At 38.3% G+C, this 14,015-nt stretch overlaps 1 protein-coding gene across 4 annotated transcripts in view; it reads right to left on the bottom strand.

The window, feature by feature from the left end:
• Positions 1-10,898, bottom strand: part of NFAT5 (nuclear factor of activated T cells 5) — a 118,401-nt gene extending 107,503 nt beyond the window's left edge. For 2 of the 4 annotated variants that reach the window (XM_002923652.4, XM_034638627.1), the window contains exons 1-2: positions 10,487-10,898; positions 8,698-8,751 (exon numbers count right to left, since the gene is read on the bottom strand). In XM_002923652.4, the coding sequence (XP_002923698.2) occupies positions 8,698-8,751; positions 10,487-10,559 (127 nt within the window). In that variant the 5' untranslated portion in view covers positions 10,560-10,898. The other 2 variants (XM_011230361.3, XM_034638626.1) reach the window with 2 other exon arrangements.
• Positions 10,899-14,015: the final 3,117 nt, after the last annotated feature.

The raw sequence follows: 14,015 nt of genomic DNA, 5'->3' as shown, positions 1-14,015 counted from the left end.
TAAAATTTTAATTTATAATTTCTAAAGTCCTTATAACTGCCTATTACCTAGGTGCTTATAAACTGAATATTTAACTCGTGAACATAAACTTATTATTATTAATTCCACTTTACCGTAATATTTTTTCAAGTAAAATCTTCATTTCAGACTGAAAACCCAACAAGCAAGTCACTAATTAAAAAGTGGAAAAAAGAGATAGTACAAAATCTTTAAGACTTCTAATTACAACTCTATTGTGAAGAATAGCTACTTGTTAGCTTAAACCTATGTTTGGACCCTTCATTGCTATTATACACTTGAAAACGCAAAGCATTTTAGTGACTTACCTGAAAGATTGTAATGAAAACTTTGATTCAAACAAATACCTGAAGTTGTGTAATCAGGCCCCCACCAACAAACATTTAATTGTTCCATTATCTTGCTAACAGAAGTATTTTAATGTCTAAGGTCCAAACTAGCAGTATGGTATATAGTAAAAATGACTATTGGGCAAACTTGAATTTTATTCAGAATTAGTACTTACAATAGAGTTAAGCACAAGATAGTACTCACTTTATATGTGACAGAAAGCTCATATTCTGTTCTGACCTTTACACTGAATCTACAGTACTACATACCCACTACGTACTCTTCAACTATATAACCCTCTCAAGACCTAAACTACTTTACAAAGAAACAGACTTCGATTTGTAATTATCCAGTATAGTGGCAAACTATATGCTCTGATATAAGGTGCACGAAAGTATTTTCTTTTTAGCAAATAAAAGTTAAAAGTCAACATATTAATTTCATTCTCTAATCTAGATTGAATTATGAAACCCTTTAAAAACAGTTATCATTGTTTATTAACACACAACCTCTTCTACTGAGCTATAAACTATATGTGGCCAGGATCCATGTGTAAATTCATTTTGAGTGGATGAATAAATATAAATATTATGACTAAGTAACCTATACTTGCACATAAACATGAAAAGTCATCCCCAGAAAACTATACTTGGCTACATTATAGAATATAGGAATGTATAACAGAATTATAAATCTCAATATTTTTATGTCCTTTAAAAAAATAGTTTTCCGTTTTAGACGTTACTGTGGTTGAACAAAAGTTAAAAGAGTACATAAATCCATTTATATGAAATTCTAAAAAAGACAAAACTAATCTATTTTAAGGAAAAACAGATAAGTAGTTGCCCGAGGGGGTACAGTGGGCAGAACTGACTACAAAGAACAAGAAGTAGCCTACGTAACAGGGTGACGGAAATGTTTTGTATCTTATCTATGGTGGTTACACAAATGTATACACTTGTTAAAAACTCACGGAACACCCAAAATTGGTGAACCTCTCTACCTCTATATAAAGACTGTCTGTTATTAAAAAAGAAGGAGAAGGAGAAGAAGAAGGGAAAGAGAGAAAGGATACAGGAAATAACCGCATGGTATAAAGTACCAAGAGAAAATGCAGACATGAGTAGAACAAGATTTTTTTAAAAAGGGACAGTGCAAAGAACCAAAGTCAATTAACAGGGCCCTACACAAAGCATGACTACTCATACAGACACTTTACAGTTTGGTTCTCTAACACTGTGTCAGTTGTTCTTCCTCTTAACTCCTAGGTAAGCAAAACTGCTATCAACGTCAACTGAAGAAAAAGAATGCTTGCACAATTTTCCCCAGGGCCTCAAAACCAAACTAGAATTAAAATCCATATTTTCTAATGCCTAACACAGAATTTTCAGGAAGTGCATTAACAATGACCCACCATAGCAAGAACAGAACTAACTCCTGAAGCTCTATTAGTACTGTTCTTTCTGTCGCTCATCTCCTTTCAAATTTAGTTAGGCTCTGAAACACATCAGCAGAAAAAGGGTGCAATGATTCCGTACTTCCATAAAACTAATGACAAAGAAATCATGAGTCCCACGGCATCCTCCATTTCTCAAGTAATTCTCCTTAAGTGATGGTCGGCTTACCCTTCCCCTACTTTTCACTTGTGAGTACCACCACCTGTCAAAACAGAGGTACTTCAATCTTAAAGACACTCACCAAAGTCAGGCAATGATTTGCTAATTTTGAGTGCTAAAATACTCCCCAAAAGGGGCATCATCATATTCTTTACTGATTTTTATGTGTGGCTTATAGAATTTCTCTTATTTTATGGAAGCTGTTTAACTGAAGAATTCTACACAAAGCACTCTTTTTACACCATCTAAATAGTGGTGTAATTTCAGTAGGGCCCAAAGTGTAAATACCAATTATCAAATGTTTATACTAAAGAGAGTCAGGATAAGCTCAATACTCTGTGGTAAAATAGTGAAGTTTCAAATTCCAGCCTCCTCGATTAGCTATGTGACCTTGGGAAAATAAGTGGATCCCTCTGTACCTCAGTTTGCTCATTTATGAAATATGGATACTGACACTATCTCAGAGGATTTTTTTGAGGACTAAATGTGAAAAATATCTGTAAAATTCTGGCACACATAAATTGTTCAAAAAATGTTTTCAATTACTAGCACTGAATTTATTATTCTTCCTTTACCAACACTGTTTCTTTTATCATGTCCTACAAATGTTATTTTAAGTAGATGTCTTAAAACTAAAATTAAAGAAAAAAACCCCCACTAAACTAAAACGAAATTTATAAAGATAAGAGTAATCAACAACTTAGGTCACTCTTAAAAACTTTTCTGTTCTTGTCTCACCTTCAAAAAAAGATACCACCCCCCCCAAAAAAAACAACCAATACCAATTTTACTAAAAGATTAATCATAACATTTCTGAATGGGAAAAAAATGAATAAACATTTATGGCTGGCCAGCAGTAATTATCATCACCTATTTGTCAAGTAAATATTAAAAAGAAAAGAGAAAAAATTTTATTTTTCAATAGTTACTAAGTAACTGAAAATGTCCACGTAGCACATCTTTAGTTTCAAATCATCAAAAATATAGATCCTTTATCACAACACCAGATTTTATTTATATTTGGAAGCTAAAATCATTATCTGTAGTTAATCCATAAAGAAAATTTCCACCTCTTCACTCAAGTACAGGTTTATAATTAGTGTATTATATACTTTGTTAGTTTTTTAACCTTCATTTTTATTAAGACAACAGCAAATAAAGGACACATGGATCTCTTTTATGTAACTGTAAATAAAATCTTTTCAACAAGACAATAACATAAGTTAATAAGCAACATTTCTATTGAAAAGTATCTTACACCTTAGAGCTAACAGGACTCTCTTCTCTTGCTACACAATCAGGCCCAAATGATGTCTCAGATTAATTTGATCTTTCATTTTTTTTCTAATTACCTATTGTTCTTTATGGACAATATAATCTTTTTTTTTTAAGATTTTATTTATTTGAGAGAGGGAGCATGAGCAGGGGGAGGGGTGGAGGGGGAAGCAGACTCCACGCTAAGCAGGGAGCCCATCTACAAGCTCCAGGCTCAATCCCAGGCCACCAGGATCATGACCTGAGCGGAAGGTAGATGCCTACCCGACTGAGCCACCCACCCAAATGAGCCATCCAGGAGCCCCTATGGACAATATAGTCTGAGTCAACTTTTTCTAATATAAAATGGCTATTTTTTATACATAATATTAACCACAGTAAGAAGTGTTTTTCTATACTGTCACTTTCAAGTTTTAGGGACCTCCTGGAATAATTACAGTAGAGTCAAGAGTGAGTTAAGAGCAAGCCAAGAACCATCTGATTAAATATGAATTTCTATCCTCTTACCGTAATAAGCAACAGAATTACAGTACTGAATGAAAATAACAAAAACAGAGTTTAGAATGAGACACAAAAACAAATAGTAGGACATCAGAGAGATGGATCCTAGAACCAAGAAGTGAGGATGAACTAGGTATGTATGACTTTTATAATGTCTGAACTTCATTTCCATAATTATTTCCATGACATTTTTAGTTTACTAGGTAAGGATCTATAGATATTAATAGATACTAAACAAGAAAAGAATCTAACAGATTATTTTTAATATTAAATATTTTCAGAAAGTCCTTTCCATTAAGATACTTCATACATTTTATCATTTAAAAGTTAATAGCTTAACAATCTTACTAACATCAGCTCTAGGAAGAGATATAAATGAGGCTTAATGGCAATTCAGAAATATTCCATAAAGTCAGTAAAACACTGTTACTATTTTTAGGATTTTCATTTCATGAACTATAAAGTATAATTATGCATAGTACCATATCAAATAGTTTGACAGCAATAAGAAAAAAAGTAGTTTACTGTTTCTAACTCATTTTTAACTCAAAAATATTTCATATTTTCTTTTAAAAATCTTCCAGTTTCAAATATTTAATGAATACTAAGACTATCTCACATTGGCATTTAGCTCTTATTTAACCAGTTATTTAATTTAATCCATCATGTAATCTCTTAACTCCTGCTTTTAAAAACATTTAAAATTTTAATCCACTGCTTTTATTACTCTATTTTTTCTAATTTGTTTATGTTATTTTTTCTGTTTTATCTGATTTTCTACCATCTTATCTTACATCTCTGTATTTCCAGAATGACCTCTTACTCGTATTCATTTACTTTTAGTTTAATTTTTATCTCCATTTTTAATATGGCAAATAATATATGCCAAAATCAATATTTTTCAATACAGAAAGTGTAAGAAATGACAACTTTTTCTCTGTAGTTCAACTTTTTCTCTAGGCATTCCAAAGATTCCTGGCCTTCAAATTTGAGCACACTAACTATAAGCCATTTTATTATTTTTTTTTCAATATATATAAACTATCTTCTTTAAAGAAGGCAGGGAAATGCAAAAACAATAAAAAAGTAAAATCTTATAGTATATACATTTGTACAGGACTTTTTCTATGCGAGTTATTTTTAATATAATTGCAACAGTACCTCTTTTTTTTTTTTTAAAGATTTTATTTATTTATTTGACAGAGATAGAGACAGCCAGCGAGAGAGGGAACACAAGCAGGAAGAGTGGGAGAGGAAGAAGCAGGCTCATAGCAGAGGAGCCTGATGTGGGGCTCGATCCAATAACGCCAGGATCACGCCCTGAGCCAAAGGCAGATGCCCAACCGCTGTGCCACCCAGGCACCCCAACAGTACCTCTTTTATTTACTTATTTCATTAAGAGTTTCACATGTAATTTTGAAGTCATCAGAAACATTATTTTATGGCTATATATTATTGCATTAAATAACTAGACCCTTTTCCCATTATCAGGCAATCACCACATTAAATAAAAAGGTAGTAGCACAACTACATATGGTTAAAGATGTTAATTAGACTTATTGTGGTGGTCACTTCCCAATATATACAAATAATGAATCATTACATTGTGAAACTGAAATTAATGTAATGTTTTATGTCAACTATATCTCAATTTAAAAAAAAACGAATTTCCTATTCTTTAAAAAAATATATATATATAGTAGCAGGAAGGACAAGCATTGATATGCAGGATAAAAGCAAACTTAAATGAATGGTAAAGAGATTTTGAATCTATTTTTAAAGCTCAATAACACTCAACTGCAAGTTTTCCAACCTTGTTTTCCTAAAGAAAGAATTTAAATTTGGAAAAAATATGTTCTACAAAAAATTTAACAAATTATATATGACAGTAATTAAATTCCCCTCACTCTGGGTTAAGTTTACTATTAAATGGAAATCTAGACTACTAAAAGAAAGTATGCATACATAATACTAGAAAATAGTTCTTATTATATAACACAGGGAGTCAGTACAGTATAATAGTTAAGAGCACAGACTACAGTGAGACTACCTGTGTTGAAATCTTGGCTACAACCTACCAGCTGTGTGACTCTGGGTAAGTTGCTGAACCTCCCCATGCCTTAGCACCCTCATCTGTAAAATGGGATAACAGTAACCATCTCAAAGGGTCATTAAGAGAATTCAGCAAGTTCATATTTATAAAGTTCTTGGCACAAAGTAAATGCCATGTAAGTGGTTGTTGTTCAGAATTTTTAATTTAGTGAACATTTATTGAGCACTTACTATGTGCTAGGTTAAATGCTTTAGACATGAATCTGCCTCAAATAATCTTCACAGCAGCCCATGATGAAGATACTATGACTGTCCCCATTTAAAGATGAGAAAATTGAAGCACAAAAAGATTAAAGGACTAACACAAGGTCAAGCACAAATGTTGAAACAAGGATTTGAACCCAAGTCTGATGCATGACCTACAATTTTAACATAGATTACAAGGTACACTATACACTAGAAGCAGTAGCCACCAGCTGTACTTTATCTTAAAAAGAGGGCAGGGAGAGAAGAGACTTCACTGAAGTAAATCAGAATATGTTATTTCCTGGAATAAAGTAGGATATTTTAAAAATTAATAAAAAAAAGATCATTATAATACAAAAGTATGTACATGTGAAATAACATGATGTCTGATATTTGTTTTAAAATAATACAGTTTGGGGGAAGGAAGAGGATAAAAAAAACAAGATCAGACATGCATTGGTAATTGTTAAAAAACTTGGTGACAGGCAGTATAGGGGGGACTCATTATTTCATTCTCTCTACTTTTGTAAGTTCTTTAAAATGTCGATAACAAAAGGTTAAAATAGAAACAGATAAAATACTTTCACTACACAAGCAAACAATTTTCTTATGATTCCCTGTATCAAAGACACAAAAAAATTTTACAATGTATATATAATCTATGAAAGGATGGTTTCACTTCAAAAAATTGAAGATCTTCTCAACCAAAATAAAAATTTAATGAAAGTATTTAAGCATATACATGTAAATATACATATTAAATGGCTGCCTGCACTTCTATCAACTTCTTAAAAATATTTGCTGGAATAATTAATACTTTTTTTTCATATCCTTCTCCTGCCTGATAATCTCTATGATTATGATACTCTCTGGTCAACTGCCCAGAAAACGGACAAATACGAATCTACAACATGGTCACAAATTGAACAATATGAATAAAAACCAGAAATCTGCTTCACTAAGGAACACTTATAAAATTTCTTGTCTCAAATTGTAGTTGATTTTTATACTAACGTATATGAATGGGCTTCTCATAAGTATAATCAATAATTAAAGAACATTTTATATGCTCTAAATTATAGTTAAAACAAGTTAGCAGATACTAAAGAAAAAACACCAACATTTATTAAGGCAGACACTATACTAGGCAGTTTCATACACACATTACCTCAGTAAATTTAAGAGATTATATACATTTCTAGAGAAAAAAATATTAAAATTTAGAGAGGTGAAATCACCTGCCCAAGGCCAGAGTTTAATAGCAACTAAATTGGTATTCAAACTCAAGCTCAATTACAAAACCCACTCCTCCCCCCACTATATCAGACTACCCATAGGGAGGCAAACATCTAAACTCAAATCAAACTTAAATATTTAGGGCCTTTTTTAAGTGGACCACAAAATGTTTAAGTTACTGGTTACATATATATTTTACAGCGGCAGCTTGGCTTTGGGTAAAGAACTCTAGCTAAAACACAAAAAGCATTATGCCCGCTATTGTGTAACTCTTTTCCCCCAAGTCTCTTCATTTCAGCCTCAGGTTACTCATCTCTATAATGGGGAAATTAATATCTTTGCTGTCCAACTGCAGGATTACAAAATTCAAAGAGGATATGTAAAACCACTTCAAAAACTGCAAAATACAGGGGCTCCTGGCTGGCTCAGTCAGAAAAGCATCCGACTCTTGATCTAAGGGGTGGTGAGTTTAAGCCCCACACTGGGTGTAGCGATTACTAAAAAAATAAACTTTAAAAAACAAATTATGTTAAAAACCCTACGAGGGGTGCCTGGGTGGCACAGTGGTTAAGCGTCTGCCTTCGGCTCAGTGCGTGATCCCGGCGTTACGGGATCGAGCCCCACATCAGGCTCCTCTGCTATGAGCCTGCTTCTTCCTCTCCCACTCCTCCTGCTTGTGTTCCCCTCTCTCGCTGGCTGTCTCTATCTCTGTCAAATAAATAAATAAAATCTTTAAAAAAAAAAAAAAACCTACGAAACACAGTTTCTTTTTTGTCTTAAAATGCTAAAAACAACAGTGTTTCTTTTTTCAACATAAAGTTTTCTAAAGTAATTGTCAGCTATTTAATTCTACATCTTCTATTAACATTTCCAGAACTTTCTCAAACTTTTTTTCCAAGAATAGTTCAATCATCGTCTGTCACTTGGCTTTCCTTATCCTTAAAAATAATCCAACAGTAATGATATCAATGCTTTTGTAATAAATAATTAACATGCTGTTTTGAAATGCCCAACATATACAAGTTCTAAATTCTGAATTTTCAAATAAAATATGTGTTTGGTGTCACTCTTTTAGTTATATTCATGATCACAATGTTTGAGCCTTTTCATATTCAGTTTATTTATAAAAAGCTAGAATTAAGATCTGGAATTTCAAAGTAGAACACCCAACACATAATTTTTAGTGATTTTGTGGGGGTTTTTTCAAGGCTTCTCAAAGCAGATACAATAAGCTAACAAGCACATCAAACACAGCAACAAAATCCACTGAAACATTCAGCTGCTCTAAAAGAAGGATCAGGCTCTTTAGGAGAAAACTACATTGTATGAGTTTGCAAAGTTTCACACTTTCTCATTTAAACTCCATTTCAGAGAAAGCCTTTGCATACTCACACAATATGCTTTAAAATGGCACTTTGCTGACCTTCCAATAGTCCAGCTCTATGAAAATTCTGTGATGGGTGTAACTTCAGAGAATCTGAAAAACACAAAAAGCATTAAGTACTTTTTATGCTGAATGACTTAAGAAAGAAAAAAGGCAAGGGTGGCATACATCTCTTACATAACTGCCATGTATTTTTAAGAGCTAAAGCCCATATTTGTGAATACACTCTGCAAAAGAAGACTGAATTGCCTCTACATTGGTCTCTATGCTAAATTTCGATTTTCATAAAGCATCTGTTTCATGGAAAATTATCTGATGATTACTGCACAAATGGTGTTAATGTCTTGACTATTTTTAGCACCCAATCGTACCACATTAGCCCTCTTCTAAGAATCATCTCGATATCATCTTTTTCTTCTGATACTCAAAACTACAATATTTCCAAACTACTTCAGGTACGCTGCCCGAAAAACATCCTACAGGATGGTGACTGCCAACTAAAGTCATCAGAGCAACAGACAATGGCTACGGTTACTAAGTAGGACTCTGTGTACAAACCCAATCGTCAGTCTGTAAAGTCCAGTACCTTCCAGAGTAAACCATCTCACTCTGATTCGCTTAAACAATTTGAATTTATTAATGTGAAGTTAAGTCCCCCTTTCTGAAGGGGGTAGAATCAGCGGATGGATACATCACACCAAAACTGAGGAAACGCTAGATTTCTCAGTTAAGGAGGGTCACAACGGCACATAATTTTTTTTAATATGAAGAAATGAATAGCTAACAACCCAGTTATGTCTTTTGCCCCTCCCAGAGGTTTAAAAAGTGGTGAAGAGTGTGGTGGGAGCCTTCTGGTTTGATGCCCCTTGCACAGGGAACCTGTTCTAACACATTCTTGTGGAGCCCAGTATAGGAATTTAAACCCTGTAGAGATCAAGTCAAGTGTTAATATCGTAGATGCCGGGAATCCCCTTTAGGCCTTAGCCAAAAGACTTTAAAAATGGGAATCTCTGTCCAGTGCCCCCTCCCTGCAACGAGCCCTTGAACGGCAACGAAAGAGAAAATTCTCAAAGGACAGCGTCAGCGCCTGAGCTGGTACCCCTGGGACAGGAGAGGAATAAAACTAATCCAGAGAGAGCACCCCTATCTTTGTAAAAGAGAAGTAGATGTAAGTCATTAGAATGCCACAGAGGTGCAGAGAAAAACAGAAAATTCGGGCCCTTTCCAGCAATTAAGATGACGAGGAAAGGAAGAACGCCTGGTCGAGGGGGGCCGTCCCAACAAGGGGAGGGAGTGGACTAGGCCGAAGGGAGAGGGGGGTAGAACGACGGCGCACAAACAACCTGGAGGGGGAGAAAAATGGTGCCCCTGCACCCAGAACCGGCTCCAAGCCACGCCGCCCGTTTGGGGGCAACTTTGCTGGGGAGGATGGTCCTGGTAAGAGGGGCCGCGGCGCACCGATCGCAATGGCCCCAGCGCGGGGCCCACTCTGGAGGGGGGGGGGCGGAGATCCCTGAACTGGGGAGGCCGGGACCGGCCGCTCGAGGAGTGTGGCGGGGCCGGACACGCTGAGGGACTCTCAGAGCTACTGGTGCCGCAGAGACCCAGGGCCGACGGCAATTGGGCCCCGTGCGGCCGGCGGCTCCGCGGGGGAGGGGCCGCCACTCCTCCCCTGCCCCTTCCACCATCACTCGACCCCATCGGCCTCTCCCCACCCCCCAAAACGGGCCGACCGGCCCAGGCTTGCTCCAACCCCCGACGGGGACCCCACCGGTTCCCCCGGGCCCGGCCTCCCCGCCCCCACGCCCCAGCCCCCAGCCTGACTCACCTCGCGAGTACAGGGACTTGGGCGATTCCAGGTCTAGGTCCGCGCTGAGCAATGAGATGAAGTCCGAGGGCATCGCAGCTCGACCCAGCCCGGCCCGAGGGCAGCGGGAGGGGGGGAGCGGCGGTGGCGGCGGCACCTCCTCTCCGGGACCGCAGGCACCGAACCGGGGGCGGCGAGGCGAGGCGAGGGCGGCTGCTGCTGCCTCCTCCTCGAGGGCAGTGACTTCCACCGGCCCGAGGACCGAGGAAACGGCAGCGAGGCGGAGGGGAAACTCCACGGGGATTAATTCCCGGCGAGCCAGGAGGGGGGCTCAGGGCGGGGAAAGGGAGGGGGGAGAGCCAACGGGTCCGTTTCGAGCTTCTCCTCAGCGAAAACTGACGGTCGCCGCCACCGCCGCCGCCGCTGACAGGAATCTGAGCCCCGCCCCCCGCGGGACACTGCGCAGGCGCGGAGGGGGGCACCCCAGAGCCTGGAAGAGCTTGGGCGGCCGCCGGAGGGCGGAGAGACGCGCCAAGGAACAGCATCAACAAGGGCTTCGCTTCCTGCCGCCGCGACCGCGGCTGCTGTTTCCCAGCCGGGAAAGGGCCCCGCCAGCAGGGAGGGAGGCAGGGAGGGAGGCAGGGAGGTGTCCGCGCCTGGGGCCCCGGGGAGGGAAAAGGTATTTGCGCCGACCTCGTGGCGGCGAGCCCGAGGCGGCCGGCCGAGCGCCGAGCTGAGCTTAGGAGGAGACAGACCTGAGGGAGCCGAGGTGACTGCGGGACGAGGAGAAGGACCCCAAAGCTGGGTACGGCCGGCCTGAGCGGGCTGGCTTGGGGTCTCGCAGGGGAATGGAGTTTCGTCCCTTGGACAGCCACTGGCCCTTTAGGGTTTTCATAGGAGTGTCTAGCTTGAGGTGGCCAATGGACTATCAAACCCGTTTCTTAATTAGGAAATGACAGACCATATCTAAAAACCCCGAGTTATTGGTTGTTTTTAATTAAAGTACCTTCTTCGTCCTTTGCCCTCCCCCTTTTTCGTCTCCCCTCCCCCATCCTTTAGAGGCTGAAAATTCGAAACAAAACAAAACACAAAAACAACTTTCTGTTTGTGCTGGGTGGCCGGGTTTATTCCGAGTAGGAGATAAAAGACTATTTAAAAATTGGATCATATGAATCCACCTGGCTGTTCTAGAGGAAAAAGGAAAAAAAGCACAGATAAACACCACTCTTCCAAACCCCTTTTCATTTTTTACCTTTGGATTAGGCAAGGATGGAAGAAAAACACATTTAATTGAGTTTTTGCTATTCTGTTCATGGGGCCAAAAGTTTCCGTTGCAAAAACTGAAAATCCTCACCTACACCGCAGACTGTTTCCTGACTCTAATAGACTTCTGAGAAATTTTTAATCAAGTTATTAAAATATCAATTGGAGTGCAGGGTATGCATCTTGGGAAATAATTTTAATCTTGCGTGGACTATTGATGCCAGCGATCACTGGGCAACGTTTTTAAGCTATTAGATTTGGTTTTGTTTTTGTTATTTTATCTGCAAAGATAGTTACAAATCATAAAAATTACTCTGGGGTGTGTGTGTGTGCATATACATCTCTCATATATATATATACGTATATGAGATATATACATATATGGGAGATAATACACACACACACACCCTTTTCCCCAGGAATTTGGACAATTCACCTGGACTTGGAGTCCTGGAGACAGGGAAGAAATTTTCAGCAAAGGAGGCCCCAGTGCCGGTGTCTCTGGGGTGGGGTTCTTTGCAAAGATTTACCTGCAGACCTAGAATTTAAACTTGTGTCATCAGAGTCTCCCTATCTTTCTATCTGAACATCTGATTCAGGTTGCCCAATTATCTTCACTGCATTCTGCACAGTAATGAATCAACCCTGTGAACATTTTCTTCCTGTCAGAGGTAAGAAAGCTTTTCAGAGCCATCCCAAGATGGCAAAGCAGAACAGGAAACTACTTTCAAATCTCCATTGCTACTGTATGCTGTTGCAACAAGTCCCAAGGGAAGTCCCTTCATAAGTGGTAAGAGCCCCACTCATTTGAGAGGAACATTCAAACTCAAATTGCCCAACAGGCCAAGGCCTTGCCCAAAGCTTTTGAATTGGAGCAAACACTTGTTGGAGACCCCCCCACAGCCCCCAACCATTAATCAATACAAAATGTGAGGAGAGGAAAGTGCAATTTACCAGGCAGAACCCCAATACTAAAAAGTTGGATGTATCACTCCAAGCATATCCCTTTTCCCCAGACCTATGTAATCATTCAACAAACTTGGGGTATAGGAAATCCCCAGTACTGTTCTGACCCTAATTAAAAAGTCAAGAATTGGCAAGGCCTCTTCCTTCCCCTTTCCTTCAACACTTCTCTGCCCTTTTGTGCCTTTTCCCCCCAGTATGAGTGCTTTGCTGTTTATGTTAATCAGATTTCCCCTGGCTTGGTAAAACCAAGTGGGGGGGGGTGGCAAGTGTGACTTAAACTAGACTGAATTCTCCTAGATGGAGTCTTTAGGCTCAGGCCCTACCCCATCAGGCCTTGGATCAAGCAATGATTATATCTCAATGGATATTTGAAAATTGAGTGTCCTTCTCATTTCCTTTTACAGAAATACCTGTTTTTGAAAAACTGTTTAGATGGATTGTTTTCATGGCCATGCTTTGCAACAGCATAGAGACCTAGATTTCATGTTATCCTTAAAATTTCAGTGACTAAAAAAACACAAATTCATTAGTAAACATGTTTGCTCTGCTCTGATCACAAAATATGGTATGACCCGCATGATATTCAGGGTTACCAAAAATAACTTTCTGATCATTGTGTCTTTAGTAAATTACATGCTACCCCCAGTTCCAAGGATATTCCCTCTGTAATCATTAATGTCTCCTTGCTTCCCCTTTTATTCAGTCTTTAAAAGAATCTCATGTTATATTTAAAAAACCACCCAGCACCCAAATATACACCTTCATAAGACTTTGTGCACAATAAAAAGTAAAGCTTTAAGCATGTAAAATTTGGAAATTTCCTCTCATTGAAAATTACAATAGGATTATGGAACAAAACATAAAGCACATTTAGTAGTTTGTAGAATTCCTTTATATTGCTTCCCAGTCATCATATCACATTCCCAAGTTACTTGATTAAAATTTCACAAGAACCCAGATTCAACTACAAGGTTGTATAGATTATGCAATAGAGTGGCAGTTTTTATATTGGTGGTGTGTTCTTTAACCCCTCCTGGACCTGTTTAGGCACTTAATGAATTGTGTTGCTGGATCTACTCTAAATGAAAGAGGTTCAAATATCAACCACTGAAAAGGTATTAAATAAACTCATACAGAACAGAGGAATGTGTTGTCACAAGATAATCTTTGTCATTGTAATACAATTAAGGCTGTTAAAATAATTTTGGTCACATGTATATTGTAAAGAACCTGCTAAACAAACACAAGATCTGAAAGGAAAATTTCCAGAGCAGTTCAAGTCATGGACAAAAAAAGAGTTTAGACTGAAAATTATCTTTGC

The sequence above is a fragment of the Ailuropoda melanoleuca genome, chromosome 12 (genome assembly GCF_002007445.2).
Source record: "Ailuropoda melanoleuca isolate Jingjing chromosome 12, ASM200744v2, whole genome shotgun sequence".
NCBI lineage: Eukaryota > Metazoa > Chordata > Mammalia > Carnivora > Ursidae > Ailuropoda > Ailuropoda melanoleuca.
The sequence above is the reverse complement of the archived record's forward strand: the minus strand, read 5'-3'. Positions and strand labels throughout refer to the sequence as shown.